The sequence below is a fragment of the Arachis duranensis genome, chromosome 10 (genome assembly GCF_000817695.3).
Source record: "Arachis duranensis cultivar V14167 chromosome 10, aradu.V14167.gnm2.J7QH, whole genome shotgun sequence".
Classification (NCBI taxonomy): domain Eukaryota; kingdom Viridiplantae; phylum Streptophyta; class Magnoliopsida; order Fabales; family Fabaceae; genus Arachis; species Arachis duranensis.
The window spans coordinates 3,439,712-3,454,767 of NC_029781.3; the positions used below are offsets into that span (position 1 = coordinate 3,439,712).

The 15,056-nt window shown below is 34.4% G+C and overlaps 2 protein-coding genes across 2 annotated transcripts; both read left to right on the plus strand.

The window, feature by feature from the left end:
* The first annotated feature begins 1,104 nt into the window (after positions 1 to 1,104).
* On the plus strand, positions 1,105 to 8,495 carry LOC107468618 (katanin p80 WD40 repeat-containing subunit B1 homolog KTN80.1). Its single transcript, XM_016087931.3, has 18 exons — positions 1,105 to 1,412; positions 1,890 to 2,020; positions 2,288 to 2,405; positions 2,663 to 2,889; positions 2,997 to 3,099; positions 3,892 to 3,962; positions 4,118 to 4,192; positions 4,277 to 4,420; positions 4,562 to 4,742; positions 5,199 to 5,693; positions 5,845 to 5,901; positions 5,981 to 6,243; positions 6,592 to 6,717; positions 6,939 to 7,013; positions 7,146 to 7,258; positions 7,399 to 7,515; positions 7,608 to 7,676; positions 7,983 to 8,495. The coding sequence occupies exons 1-18, from the start codon at positions 1,388 to 1,390 to the stop codon at positions 8,041 to 8,043; spliced, it is 2,451 nt and encodes an 816-aa protein (XP_015943417.1). The 5' UTR covers positions 1,105 to 1,387; the 3' UTR covers positions 8,044 to 8,495.
* A 662-nt stretch (positions 8,496 to 9,157) lies between these two features.
* Positions 9,158 to 13,080, plus strand: LOC107468753 (uncharacterized). The gene is made up of 5 exons (XM_016088117.3): positions 9,158 to 9,830; positions 11,220 to 11,269; positions 11,353 to 11,430; positions 11,510 to 12,110; positions 12,205 to 13,080. The coding sequence occupies exons 1-5, from the start codon at positions 9,681 to 9,683 to the stop codon at positions 12,775 to 12,777; spliced, it is 1,452 nt and encodes a 483-aa protein (XP_015943603.1). The 5' UTR covers positions 9,158 to 9,680; the 3' UTR covers positions 12,778 to 13,080.
* The last annotated feature ends 1,976 nt before the right edge of the window (positions 13,081 to 15,056 follow it).

The following is a 15,056-nucleotide window of genomic DNA, read 5'->3' on the forward strand; positions in this document are numbered from 1 at the left end:
TAATAATAACAGGTGCTAATGGGTAGGAGTTATTTTGAAGCAAAAAATTATAATTTTTAATTTTTAATGTTATTGGTTGTCCCTATATTATAACTAACTAATTTAATTATTAAATGTTGATATATCCATATTACTGAATGAAAACGAAGTGAAATTAAATATCCTCTATATATATACCAAGTCTTTATCTAAATAATGAAAAATTAAAGATGAAGAAAGGACGATTATGTCATAAGGAATCTCCCATGGTTAGATACAAGTCATTTTCGCGGTTTTATTTACTCCTTCAAATATCGCTTCTTCCTCAATTGTTAGTTGAATTACTCCTTATATTTGGTAGATATGGATTTACAAGTATCCGTAAATATAGTTAATTCATTTATTTCACTCCAGGAAATATTGATTTGAACGTGTGCTATGTAAATTCTATCATAAATGCATGTTAGTTGAGATTAAAGGCTCGCTTCTCATAACAAATATGGTGGAAACTCAAATTGTAGTCAAATTTACATGAAGTTGATAATTGAGAATCGTTAGATAGTCTGATTAATTTAATTAAATTTTCATCTAATAACTTTCAATTATCAATTTCACGTAAAATCAACTGCACCTAAATTTTTACTAACAAATATATATTTTTATAGTCTCTAATTAATAACAAAAATGAGTGTATACGTGACATAATCAAATTAATAATATATATTAAATATATGAATAAGAACAATTTTAGATAAACTACCAACTTCTAAAAGATTTATAGACCACGAAAACCATAATCGATGAAGCAATTCCTACCTCACAGCAAATTGAATTTAAATACTAGTATTTATTTTTTTTTTTATAAACAAAAGTAGAATCCTTACCTCAAATAATTTGAATATTAATTTTCAATCAAAAAAATTAGGACAATAAAAATGACACGTAAGCAAAGTAAGAGACAAGGTCATAGTCTTAATAGGTAACTTAGCAGAGGAATCTGCATTGGAGTGCTTCCCTAATTAATAAATAAGCTGTCAAATTTAAAAAAGAAAAATAAATTAGTTATTAATAGAAATTAGAAATTAGACAGGAAACTAAGAAATAAAAAGGAAAAAATCAAATCATTTTCCATCTTCACTGTGCTTGAACATGAAATTTCTTCCCTTTTTCTTTATTTGTTGTTGAGTTCTTCTTCTTCTTACCCATTTCTCATCTGACATATCTAATCTAAACTCCTATCTTTCCGCTTCCGATTTCCATCTTCCAACCACCAAAGGAAGCTGCTTTCTTCTCTTCTTGTAGCTGCTGAAGCTTTGAAGTAGACCCAAGTCCTCAATTGCTTCTTTGCCTCCAAAAGGAGTTTCATTTCAGCTCACTAAGCGGGTTTCTTAGGTGCCCGCCAAAAAAAATGGCAAAGCGTGGATACAAAATACGTATCCTTTTTTTCATTATAATTTTGAATTTTAATCGGAATTCGGAAATGAATAAAGTTAGCTACTTGAGGTTAAGTTTCTATTGAAAACCTGGGTCAGGTGTTTCGTTTCCTTACATCTTGAAAAGTAGTTTGTTTTTCTGCCTTTTTAATTTGTTTCTTTCTTTGGAGTTTCTGCTTTGTTTGTTTTCTGCTAGAAGTTCTTACTTCTGGTCAAAAGCTTAATTTTTTTAAATATTTATTTTTAATAATTATTTCTATCCGTTTGATTGCCAAGGTAAGTTGGTAGAGTTCTCATGTTTGTCTTTGAATTCTGTTTTTCTCATGCTTTGCTATTTGAAACAATCAGCATTTTTCTTTATAATTGTTTAAAATCAGGGGGAAAAATTGTCAAAGTTGCACTTTTATTGTTTTTTTAACTGTTGACTCTGCTTATTATGTATTTGATAATGTGGTTTTCCTGAGCCAATAACCGTAGAGGAATTTGTGGCTCATGCGGGCAGTGTAAATTGTTTAAATATTGGAAAGAAGAATTGCCGTCTTTTCATTACTGGAGGAGATGATTACAAGGTCAATTTGTGGACCATTGGCAAACCAACTTCTTTAATGGTCAGTGTGATTTGCTGCCTTTGTTTCTCTTGCATTTTGATTCCTATATGGTTACATTATTGCTGATATGCACTACTTGCTTAGCTTGTTCATATTAACTATTTAGTGTTGTTATGTATTCTAGAACGTTTTATCATCTATACATTCTTTTCACCCTCATTGGATTCCTGATCATGACTTGCGTGTGCCTTTCTTTCGATGGAAGCAGTGTCATGTAGCACATATAAATGTGACCTAACAATGCTGTGTTACTGTAAATATATGCAGAGCCTGTCTGGCCATACTAGTCCAGTTGAATCTGTGTCTTTTGACTCAGCAGAAGTGTTAGTTCTTGGTGGAGCATCATCAGGTGTAATAAAGCTTTGGGATTTGGAAGAATCAAAGAGTAAGTTCAGTAGTTTATGACATAGGCTGCATAACATTATAGAGCATGGACTATAGGTCAGGACAATGGAAACTTTCTTATCAAAAGTTAATAACTTGTAAGCTTAAATGCAAGACCCTATAATGAAATCTATATGAATAAATATGAGAAATAGCATCTCAATCTTACGTTATTGGGGACAATATAGGATGAGGATCTCCAACTTTCAATATTTGTCCAATATGCCTCTGATATGTGTTATTGTTCGTTAAGTATAGTGGTTCGCAGTGTTGCTGGACACAGATCCAATTGCACTGCTGTTGAGTTTCATCCGTTTGGTGAGTTTTTTGCATCTGGTTCCATGGACACTAATCTGAGGATTTGGGACATCAGAAAAAAGGGGTGTATTCATTCATTCAAGGGTCATACCCAGGGCATTAGTACTATCAAATTCACTCCAGATGGCCGGTGGGTAGTTTCTGGTGGACTTGACAGTGTTGTGAAGGTAATAATAGATATGAACTTTTGATGTACTATAGCTTTCAATAGCTTTAACTTTAAGCAGTTTTTGTATCAAATAAACCATTAATATATGTCACTAACAATGTACAGGTGTGGGATCTAACAGCTGGAAAACTCTTGAATGACTTCAAGTTGCATGAAGGACCAATTAGGTCCATAGATTTCCATCCTCTTGAGTTCCTTCTAGCTACGGGTAATTTAGCGACTCTAATTGACTTTTGGACAAGTGAGAGTGGTTGATGCTGTTATATGTGCAATATTAATGAATATAAAATGATCCAATAGCCCAACTCAGGGCATTTAAAATATAAAATCATATTAAGAGTTCAATAATTATATTATCAAGATCAAATCATGGCTAGGCTGCAATTTTCAGTTTATTTATGATTGTCTGACCATGGTTCTGCCTTCTTCTAAGCCTTTTTTGGGCTAGTTTTAGTATTATTCATAGCATTTTTAATTCCCTTTTTGATAACTTCCATTTTATTTTAGCTTCCAAATTAGGTGTAGCGATCATCATTGTATAAATATATCATGTTTAGATCTATACAGCAAGTAGCAACTTTTGGAATAAAAATTTACCAATGTTACTTGAAATGTTATTGTTTGGGTTATTAACATGAGGACTTACTCAATTGCTAATCCTTGGTTCATGTTAATCTCTCTCCATCACTGTCTTACACTAATCCTATAGTCCTATTTGTTGTAATTTAATTGGGCCTAAAAGTATAATTGGCTTTCTTCTAGGATTTTGTAATGTATAGGTTCTGTGTTGCCATGCAATCTTTGAGCACCAAGGAAAGTAGATTTTTCCCCTCTTGAAGTCCTCCAAAGTAATGTGTTGTGGGACTGTATAATGTATGTTAATATTTTCCAAAATGTCAATCAATCTGTTTTGTTTTGTGCCTTTTGTTTTTAAGAGTTCTGCAAACTTCTTTTGTATACTAGTGCAAGTTACGGAAATAGTAGCTATTGAAATTTGCAGGTTCAGCTGATAGAACAGTGAAATTCTGGGATTTAGAAACCTTTGAACTGATTGGTTCTGCCAGGCGCGAGGTACTTAAATGCACTTAATCTTTTAGTTTCTATTCAAAAGGAAACAATTATGTCCATTTATGTCATAATTTGTGCCTCTCTCTGTCATAAATATAAATGTCATTGCTTTAAAGTTATGTTGCTTCTCTGAAACATATTATATTGCTTTAAATTAGGCTACAGGGGTGCGCTCAATAGCATTTCATCCTGATGGAAGAACCCTATTTACTGGACATGAGGATGGTTTGAAGGTAAGAGATTGTGAAAGATAATATAATGAAGAACTTGGATAAGGATAAAAGAGTCATGTATAGTGCCAATATGATATGTTGCAGGTGTATTCATGGGAGCCTGTTATCTGTCATGATTCTGTTGATATGGGATGGACAACACTTGGTGACCTCTGTATTAATGATGGGAAACTTTTGGGGTGCTCATACTACCGAAACTCTGTTGGAGTCTGGGTAGCAGATATATCGGTAGGATTGTCTTTTACTTTAGATGATGATCTCTCTGCTATAATCTTGTATCTATCTCACTTGTTTTGCTGTGTAGTTCCCCATTTGTGAACCACTTGTAATGAAACTGATTCTGTCTGATTTTTAATTTTAACGTGTCAGCTTATTGAACCATACGGTGATGGTTCCGGCTTGGATGCCAAGACAAGTGAAGGCATGGAGCACAAACTTAATCTTAGGGAAAGTAAACAAGAGCAAATAGAGGTTGATGTGGGGCCAACTACCAGATTCCGCAGTGTGTCTCCTGATGAGTCAAAAGAGATAAAGAATATATATATCGACTGTAAGCCGCTGACCTTTGGTCTTCTCTTATTTGGTCTTCGAGTACTGCAACACTGTTAATCATTCGCGGTGTGTTTCTGAAACTGCCAAATTTTATACATTTCAAGATTTTTCAGAAGTGTCAAGTGATAACTCTTGTTGAGTTGCTTAACTTGATGGGTAATGCTAGGTAGACAAAAAAAACAGCCAGAACTTGCCTTATTTAGCATTCATTAATTGTCGCAACAATTAATGAATGCTAAATAAGGCAAGTTATGGCTGTTTTTGGCTGATTTTCTTTGGTTACCAAACATTTCCGAACTTGATAGCCCAACTTGGCCTATTGGATCCTTTTATAACTGTAAGCTATGTAGTGGTTTGTGTCTGTGAAGGATGTCTGTAGTGACTCAAGGCTAGAAACTTAACTTCTACATGCATTTATGTGCATCTAATGAATGCTATTTTCTTACATATGAAGCTTCTGGAGGGAAACCGATTACATTACAGAGATCTGGATCTGTTAATTCCCAAAGAATAGATATTCCAGAGGAACCCAAGGAAATTTGTAACTTTGGAACACAGAAGCCAAGTTCTGCAGCAGGAGTTAATGTAAAACCAAATGAACAATTGCTCAGAAAATCTTTTGTTGTGCCAAATGTTGTACCTTGCGATGTTCCCGATGTTAAGGACTCAGCAAAATCTGGGGAAGAGACCATCACCTTTACAAAGACAAAGCCTGGGATGTTACTTAAACCAGCTCATACACGGAGAGCATCCACAGGCAGATTTGATATTGATAAGTTTTCTGATACTACAAGTAAATTAGACAGTGCAAAAGATACCAAGTTCCAGAGGAATTTAGGATCTCAGAATGAAATCAAAGAATCTTGCCAAGATAAACATCCTATAAAGAATGTTACAGAAAAGTTTGACAAGACTATATCTCCACAAATATTTTCTGATCAGCCAAAACGTAAGTTTTTGTCTCTACTTTAAAGTGCTGACATAATATGTAGATCACTCAGCAAAGATATTAAGTGTACTTAGACTTATAAATAATTCAAGATGTTAGTTTTGAGTCTTGTGACTCCTCTAATCTCTACTGATCTTATCTTATATTTCAGGTGATGAATCTACTCCTCGTAATGAAGAGAGTAGTCCGGTTAAATATATCAATGGAGGTTTGTAATCCCTTGTAAGTTAGCTTTCTTTAGTATAAAAGCCACTGAAAATTGAATATTTTTAGATGTGTTCTGGCAGTTGCTGTTGTACATGGGAGGACCCGTTCTCTGGTTGAGAGGTTTGAAAGAAGGGAAAGAATTCAAACCAATGAAAACCAAACCGACATGCCCCTTCCCACTATAAATGAAGGGAGGGAAAAAAGTCACAATGAAGATCATGTTCATGCATCCCCAGCTGTAGTATTTGACAGGAGGCAAAGGATTCCACTCAATGAAGATGAGAACAATATGAGCTCTATTTCGATCACAACCTCTGAAACTGATAAGTCTCCCAACAAACTGGTAAACTTCCAGCTCATGGGAATTGGATCATTAGCAAGTATTATTTCCCTCTTGCTGAACACCTATTTCATGGAAATTTGGATCATTATCAAGTGTTATTGCCATTATTTCTGTTTTAGTTTCCTCTGTCCCAATATCTCTTCTCTTCTATAATGTATAAATGAGGAACCATATGTCAAGAAAGCATGTGAAAGTTCAAACTTAGGCATGAAGCCCTTACTCTTACAAAATTTTGGTTAGGTGTAGTTCCACCAAATCATTTTTATCCTCATGTATGATATTTATTAAGAAGTTGAACCACCTATATGTAGTTAAACTGAATCCTGTTTATCCTTGTATGTTTGGCAGAAAGTTGAGCCTCAGTTATGCAGAGGGGATTCAAAATCTACAAATGAAGGGGAAATCATCGAAGGTCTGATGGAAAATCATGATGTAACTTTGAGTAATCTTCGTTCACGCTTGACAAAATTACAGGTAACTTTAACTAGTTGTTGCTTTTAATTTTATTTGTTTGCTTACTAGGTCTCTACTAGTTACTATGTCATTCGTCGATTTTGTATTATTCATTGCCATGGAACTTATACATTTGGTTTTTCTGGTATGCTTCACAACATCAAAGAAAGAAACATGAGAAAAACTGGAAACTTTGTAATAAATGTTACTGACGAATTAGTGGTCATAATGTGTATTTGCAGGTGGTGCGGCATTTTTGGGAGCGCAACGATGTTAAAGGGGCCATTAATGCTTTGAAGAAGTTGCCTGATCAATCTGTGAGTACTTTTTGAAGTACCTCTTGCACTTTTATTGACTTGCTGCTTGTTTTGTGTCTAATTCTTCTGACCAGAGATTCATGTTTTTCTTGTTGATTATATAGTTCTGAAAACAACTTCAATCTGATGCAGGTTCAAGCAGATGTTATCAGTGTTCTTGTGGAGAAGATGGATGTACTCACCATAGATTTATTTGCTTGCTTGCTTCCTGTGCTCTTAGGCTTGTTGGATGGTAAAACAGAAAGGTAAATTTACATTATATTTGCCTGCGCTTTAACACGCCAGCCATGATCTGAATAATCAAGACTGGAGATTGAAATCTTATCTATAGACTGATGGATGCTTTTGTAAATTCATATATTATTTCTCTGGTGTTAATGTGCAGGCATGTAAAGTTGTCGCTGGATATGCTATTGAAACTTGTAGCGGTTTTTGGTCCAACAATTCGTGCAACTGTTTCAGCACCTCCCTCTGTTGGGGTTGATTTACATCGAGAGCAAAGGTACTGTCGATTTTCACTTGATATTTCTTTAATTATCTTGTGTAGTTTGTGTGACAAGTAACTGAGTATTACTCTTCAAATGTTGAGAACAGGCTAGAATGCTGCAACCAGTGCTTCAAGGAATTGCAGAAGATACAAATGATTATTCCAATATTGATACGGTAATGAAGTCTTTATGTCACATATATATGTATACTTTCTATAGAAATAAGTGCCTTGGTAGTGTTGGTTAGAAATTTGCATAATTTCCTTTTATTAATGGATAATTTAAATATACATAGAAATATTATAATTTAAGTATAAATACGATACTCCAAGAGTACTCTCATGTATATCTTTACTAGGATAGAAAATTATGCATTCTAATTTGTTAGGATAGTAAATTATGTTAAATAAGATATGAAACTATCCTGCAAAATAGTGAAAACCATAATGAGAGGTTCCTTTGGCCTTGTATTTTGCTGCAGGAGGGGTGGCGCATTGGCCAAGTCTGCCTTGGAACTGAACCTAGTTCTTCAACAATCCTGACTAAAGATGTTGAATGAGGTTCAACCAATTGAAGAAGGAGTAGCATTGGCTCAATAAAACTCTTAAGCAGGAGTGCGCGTCACGTTGAGATATTCGTCACGTTGAGATATTGAGATGGTATCCTACAATTTTGTGTCGGTGACTTGCCCATTTGCTGTCATCGCCGGCTTTTTGTTAATTTCCGAGCTTCAGTTTAAAGAATTGAGAGACTTGAGGAAGAAGGCACTTGTGGATATTGGTCTGCAACAGTTCAATCAACTGGTGTTGGCTATTCCTTGTATGTACATTTTGTTTTCTCAATTTGTTCATTTGTGATAGTGATACTACAAAGTACCAACCCCTGTATAAAGTATCAACAAACTTATACTAATGTGCATATTCCTATGTCTCTGTGTATCTCATATTCAATGTTGAATGAAATGAATCTTCAATTGTTTTTATTCAATACATGAGTGGACTGTAATCTTCAATGAAATGCAGTCGAGTACTTTGGGCTTGGCTCTTCCCCTTATGAATTAGGCTTGGGCCTTTCTGGTTTTCAGCACCAAGGTCCAAAATAATAGAAAAAAAAAAGTTACTTTTTATAATTATAAACAATTTCGATATATTCTCTAACTTTCATGATAAGGAAAGAAATCTAACATTAAAAAAAAATTAAATTAAAATATAAATTTTAAAGGGACTAAATTAAAATGGCTGGTATTAGTTTATTAGTTTGGTTTTATTTTAGGCTTGCCCCCTCCACTAAAAAAAGCAGTTCAAAATCTAAGAAGCTTAAAGACAAGCACCAAATCATAAGATTAAAAAAAAAAAGTAACAAATGAGGGATTTAGATTAATAGATTTTCTAAAATTTGAATTTTATTTTTAGAGAGTAAAATGTAATTTTTAACCGTTTATTTTATAAGTAGGACTAAAAATAAATATAAAAAAAATCATTCAAAAATAGAAGATCACACTTTATTCTTTAAAATACAAATTTAAGATTTAAAAGATCTAGTTCCTAAATGAAAAATATGGTGAATGTAGGGAGGACCTGATTGTCATTTCTCACAAAATTCCACGTATAAGAAAGAGGAGAGAGAAAGAAGCCGTAATTAGGAAAAAACGGAAAAATACAATTGTCAATGCCCAATTTGGCTTATCATCGTCCATTGTTTTTCCCCGTTTGATTATGTTTTTTGTTGGGAACTTCTCATAAAATTCAAAAGTTCAAACCTTTTCTGTTTCAAATAGAATCCCTCAACTCCCTCATCTCACGCATACTCTCTTAACTAAACTTACGTTTTTTTTTTACAACAAACCTCCAACCCAAACAGACCAAAAAAAAAACCTTAAACACCGGAAAACAACAAATTTCTTCACAATTCTCGCCGGAAAATCACCGTCCCTCCATTCCCAAATCGCAAAAATTGGTTTTTCGACCGTTTTCCACCCCCAACATCCACTTTGGTTCCGTCTCCGCCGGTGGTTGGGTAGCCGGAGAGGGTTCTGTCTTCTGTCTTTCGTTTGCGTGGGCGGCATTCGCTAAAGTGCGCCTGGTGCGCAGGATAATATTCAATATTAAATAAATAAAAAAGAAAGGGACGGAGGCGGTGGCGGTTGGTTTGATCAGAAGCGTACACGTGGACGGCGTTGATGGGGACGGAGTTGATGGGGAGGACGTGGGGCACATGGGAGGAGCTACTCCTCGGTGGGGCCGTTCTCCGCCACGGGACCCGCGACTGGAACGTCGTCTCCGCCGAGCTCCGAGCACGAACCGATTGTCCTTACTCTTTCACCCCTGAGGTAATTCAATTCAAATAATAAATAATATAATTAATTAATTCATTTGAATTTTTCTCTAATTAATTAATTAGAGATAATTAAACAAATAATTTTTGTTTTTTTAACACTTCAAATCCAGAATTCGTTGTTTATTGTATTGTTTCAGTCACCAATGTGCTTCCTTAATTACTCTTTTGGAATTGGAAAGAATATAATAATTTACATTTTAGTTATTATAAAAAGAAAAAATAATTAAAAGCATTAACTCATCTTTTTAATTTTTAAATAAACAATTTTTTTTGTATTATTTTTTAAAAGAATAATATACATGCTTAAATTTTATTCATTAAAAAATTAATAATAATTAAAAGGAAGAATTAGAATCCCATTATTACTCTTATAAAAAAATGTTTAATGTCTTGATTACGAAGAAAAGACTAAAAAGTTAATTTTATTTGTGTATTTATGAAGCTGCCCGCACGGTCCAGGAATCTTCTAGTAATTTTTTTAAATAATCTATCAATATTTGTTAAAGCAATATAAATAAATAACCTTATAATCTTTTAGTCAACGAAAATTATTTAGCTCTGGGGGTATAAATGGAAACCCGCGTAGATTTAATAATAAAGGACTAAAAGCATGCAATTATGTTACGTTGTACTAATTCGGATTATGAAGCATAACCGCTACGCTGGTGTCAGCCATCTCTGTTGACTCATTAAACTAATTTCTTCCTCTAATAATTATTAAAAATTGAAGTACTGGTCTAATCTAATAACAAAAGGTTAGATATATTCAAGTAAGTGTTTGACTTTGACCCTTTAATTTTGTGGGTCCAGTTGTATACGAATAAATCAAAGATTGTGACACCATAGACCATAGTAAAATTCTCGTACATTGCTAAGTAAGGAATATAACAGTAGCAATAATTATGTGGACACAGAATATAGAATTTAAGAGAAATGATTGGGTGGACAACACTTTCACTTTCACCACTTTCACACAACTTTTTTCCAGAGTTTTGTGGTGTGAATCATGTGATAAATTAAGAATGTCCAAAACCCTTTGAACCTCTAAAAAGATACACTTTGATATAACAAATTTATGTGTGAAGTTTACCCTTTAAATTGAAAGGTGACAACATGAAAATTACAGTCGGGAACGGTAATTAAGTCAAATATGTTAAATTATCTAATAGTTCTCACTTGTCATCCTTATACGAAGACAATTGTATGAGTAGTCACCTAAAGTAAAACATCTTTGTCAGACAAAAATTAACTTTGATGAGAATTTAGATAAGAACTTGTATTGCTGAGAAGTGTTTGGTTTTCTAACCTCAGTTCACAACCAAAACATATGAAGGAAAAATATTTGGCAATTTTTAATGATATTTCTATATTACTTTTGTAGGTATGTAAAGCCAAGTATGAAGACTTGCAACAGCGGTATTCTGGGAGCAAGTAAGTAGAATCTATATCTTCATTAGGTTGTCAACATTGCATAGAAATTGTATGCTGTGTCTCATTGTATGGTTTTTTTTCAGGGCCTGGTTTGAGGAACTTAGAAAGAAGAGAGTAGCGGAGCTGAAAAGAGCTCTGGAGTTATCTGAAGATTCAATTGGGTTAGTTGCATAGAAATACTATGCTCTGTGGCTGGCTTCCCAGTTTTCGGGTATAGTTTACTCAACATGTTTGTTTCAGGTCTCTCGAATCAAAGCTTGAATCTCTCAAGGCTGACAAGAATGAGAAGAGAGATGATTGTCGTGTTGAAAATAGCTCAGGTAGTCCGCAGTTACGCGTGCCTTCTCTGAAACTGGAGAGAGTTGAATCTTCGTCAAAGGACGGGTTATCTGCTGGGAGTTTCACGCACGAAACCAGGACAAACTGGTCACCCGATTGCCAGGTTCCAGCTGTGTCCGCGGAAGATATAGAGACTATGCCTGAAGTTTCACGCTCTATGGAGCTGGGCAAAGTTTTGGATGTAGATAATTTGGCATGTGTGATATACAAAGGACAGCTGGCGAGTTTTAAGAAACGGCGAGGGAAGAGGAAGAGAAAGGATTGTAGTAAAAACATTAAGGAAGCAAGTGTAGAAGAAAGTGAGTTATTAGATTCAGCTGATGTTGTGTCCTGGTGTAAAGAAAGTTCTACAAGCAACTGTGGCGAAGTTGCCAAATCTTCCGGCATAGATGATCATAGTAGAAATTTGAAAGAGGATAGGGCAGAAAACTTGAGGGAGATTTTAGATTCTGTTTTTGAAACCAAAGGAGCCTCTGCCTTCCGACGCAGACTCGATAGTCAGGTAACTCATCTAGAGTTAGTTTTGAGTTTCTCAACATGTAATGGTTTTACTTCATTTTACCAACTTACTTGTGCACTGCTATTTTGAAAAACAGAAGAGAGGAAGGTACAAGAAAATGATCCGACGGCACATGGATTTCGACACCATAAGGTCAAGAATTAGCAGCCAAACGATTAACTCGACGATGGAACTCTTCCGAGACTTGCTTCTACTCGCGAATAATGCTCTGGTCTTCTACTCCAAGAGCACTCGCGAGTACAAGTCTGCTCTAGTTCTAAGAGACATTGTCACCAAAAAATTGAGGGACAGGAATAGTTCAAAGCCAAAGGTCACTGCTACTACTATTGACAGCAAAGGTACCACCCAAGATAATGTGTCCCTTAAATTACCTGTGCATAATCCTCATGTGAAACCAAGAAGCGTGCGCCCTGGTAACAGAAAGATTGTTGCAAAGGCAGTTGGTAATGATGGCAGCAACTCGGTATCCGGGGTGTCACAGGCAGCCAAGAAACCGAGTAAAGCCGATTCGCCACCTTCAGTGGAATCATTACCTGTCAAGAAGAAAGCTTTTGGTAGACCAAAGAAGGTTGGGCGTGGGAATGGGACAGGTCAAAGGCCGGCCGCCATGCCGGTGAAGGGAAAGAAAAGAGTGAGGACAAAAGGATAGTGGCGAAGCTCAGGTTTTTAGCTTAATAGTTGTTCATCTTTTGTACAAAAGATTTTTTCCTTCTTGGTTAGTTTCTATTTGTTTACATTGATGTTAGCCTTAGGACAAAGAGTCATCAGGGTAAGGTGCAGATGGGAATACTAACTACATCAAAGTTCAAACATACAGAGAAGTTTCCAATTAAAGTTGGTTTCTTGTGATCTTTGCCATTGTCTAACTCCTTTGTAAATTGTAGTTAAGAATTTTGTTTTGTAGCAAAAGTGAAGTGTACTAATCTGATGAATGGCAAAGTGGCTTAGCTTATTATCTATTATGGTTAACTTGGTTTGTTTATAGCAACAATGTGATTCTCGATTCATCAAAATCATTATATATACACTAATTTAATTATTCCTACCAAAATGACGACACATAATTAGAGTTTGCTAGATTCTGATAAATGGGTTGCCTGCAGTATCCTCCGGTTCGACAAGTCAATGGCTAATTTATCGTGGATCTAAACTTCATTTAAGGATCTATCACTAGCTAATAGATTACTGTATGTAGGAGCGTTCCTGGGTCGGGTCAGGTTTAAGTATACTCAGACCCGAACTTAAAAGAGCAACGGGTCTATTTTGACCCAACTCTGAAGTAATTCGAAAAGAAAACGAGTTAAACCCAGTTGATCTGATAAAACATTAGTATATACAAATTTGTAAATTTTATATATTAAAATAATAAAATTTTACTTTTAAAAATGTTATATTATATTTATATCAAAATAAATTATTTTAAAATAAAAATAATACCGTATAATATAAAAAATTATTAATTGAATTATAAAAATATAATATAACATTACTAATTAACTCAAATATATATTTTTTATTGTAAAAAACAATTTTGGACTGGATCGGGTGACGCGAAGCAAATCCCGAACCCAACCTAAAAATGATTTCGAGTAAAAAATTGGATCCGAAGCGAGTCTTGAATACCTCTAGCTATATGCATAATGCGAGTTTTGAATCTTCGGCGCTTGTTTAAGTGGATGAGTGAGCTGACCACTCGACCAACCCAAATTGGTGTTAATCGACTGTAACCCTACCTTGATTATATGAGGTGGACAAGAAAATATTAATGCATATACTCAGAGTGCAGGCCAAGGCCCACATGTTGGGCACTGTTAAAAATTTCTATAATTGGGTTAAAGCCCAAAACCAATTTGCATGTGCTATGAAAGCTTACAAATAACTATGTACAAAAATGTTGTTTACCGTTTTTTTTTAGGTTGGGTATTAGGCCTAGTAGCAACCCGTTCCAAGCCGAATAATCTAAAGAAGGGTCCGTTGCAGCCGAGGCCTTGCACCAATGGCAGCATCATCTGTCTCGCTGGGAGCTGTATTTGGGTTCAAATTCTCAGTGAGATTATAGAATTTATGTTAGTAGTGTACTTATGTAGTGTGTGTGAGTATATTGTGTGAGTATGTAATGCACGAATATAATGTCTAGAATTGGAGGTTGTCCAATCCACTTGACCAAAAAAAAAGAAGGATCCGTTAATTAACTAGGGGTGCATTTACTTTGTATTTTCATTTTTAATATTTTTCGTTTTCAAAATTTTATAGAAAAAATAGTTATATTTTCTGTGATCACTTCTTGTTTTTTTATTTTTCCTCACAAAATTAAAAAAAAAAACTAAAACTAAAAATAAAAATAATCAAAAACCTAACGCACCTTAATATTTTGAAGTGGCAACTACATTTTCGTCACCTGGATAAGTTTCGTTCATTGAATATGAAAAGCATTTAGAGCAGTGCCGAATATTATAAACATTTTGTCCTTCTCGTGTTCTCTTATTATTGGCTTATTTTGTAATTAATGATAAGATTATAATGATGTTTTGTACCCTTATTTTTTGGATTCTATTATACAACACTTTCTGTAGTGCCTTACATTAATAATTTCTGCTATTTGCTCTAAGATCGAAGTCATATCATAGTTAATTATAAATTATAATTAATGGTCATATCTATATATATCATCCGGTGAAGGCTCCTCCTCTTGATGAATATGTTTCACCTACTAACTATTTTGTTTTCATTAATATACTTGTCAATCACTTGAATTGAATCCAAAACTTTTTGCTAAAAAAGAACGTTGAATTCCACACTAAAATTATTAAAATTAAATTTATTTTTATTATATAATAACTTAAATATTATGTTTTTGTTAGGTTGGAAAATGCATATATCTTTACTTACTTTTCTACCATATCCACTACATAGTTTCTTATCAAGATT

Excerpts from the sequence above, each read along its gene's own strand:
- LOC107468753 (XM_016088117.3), top strand. The coding sequence starts at position 9,681 with ATGGGGACGGAGTTGATGGGGAGGACGTGGGGCACATGGGAGGAGCTA. Across the intron at positions 9,831-11,219 it reads CTTACTCTTTCACCCCTGAG|GTATGTAAAGCCAAGTATGA; the intron begins GTAATTCAATTC and ends TTACTTTTGTAG. Across the intron at positions 11,431-11,509 it reads TTATCTGAAGATTCAATTGG|GTCTCTCGAATCAAAGCTTG; the intron begins GTTAGTTGCATA and ends TGTTTGTTTCAG.
- LOC107468618 (XM_016087931.3), top strand. The coding sequence starts at position 1,388 with ATGGCAAAGCGTGGATACAAAATAC. Across the intron at positions 6,244-6,591 it reads ATAAGTCTCCCAACAAACTG|AAAGTTGAGCCTCAGTTATG; the intron begins GTAAACTTCCAG and ends TATGTTTGGCAG. Across the intron at positions 7,677-7,982 it reads ATTATTCCAATATTGATACG|GAGGGGTGGCGCATTGGCCA; the intron begins GTAATGAAGTCT and ends ATTTTGCTGCAG.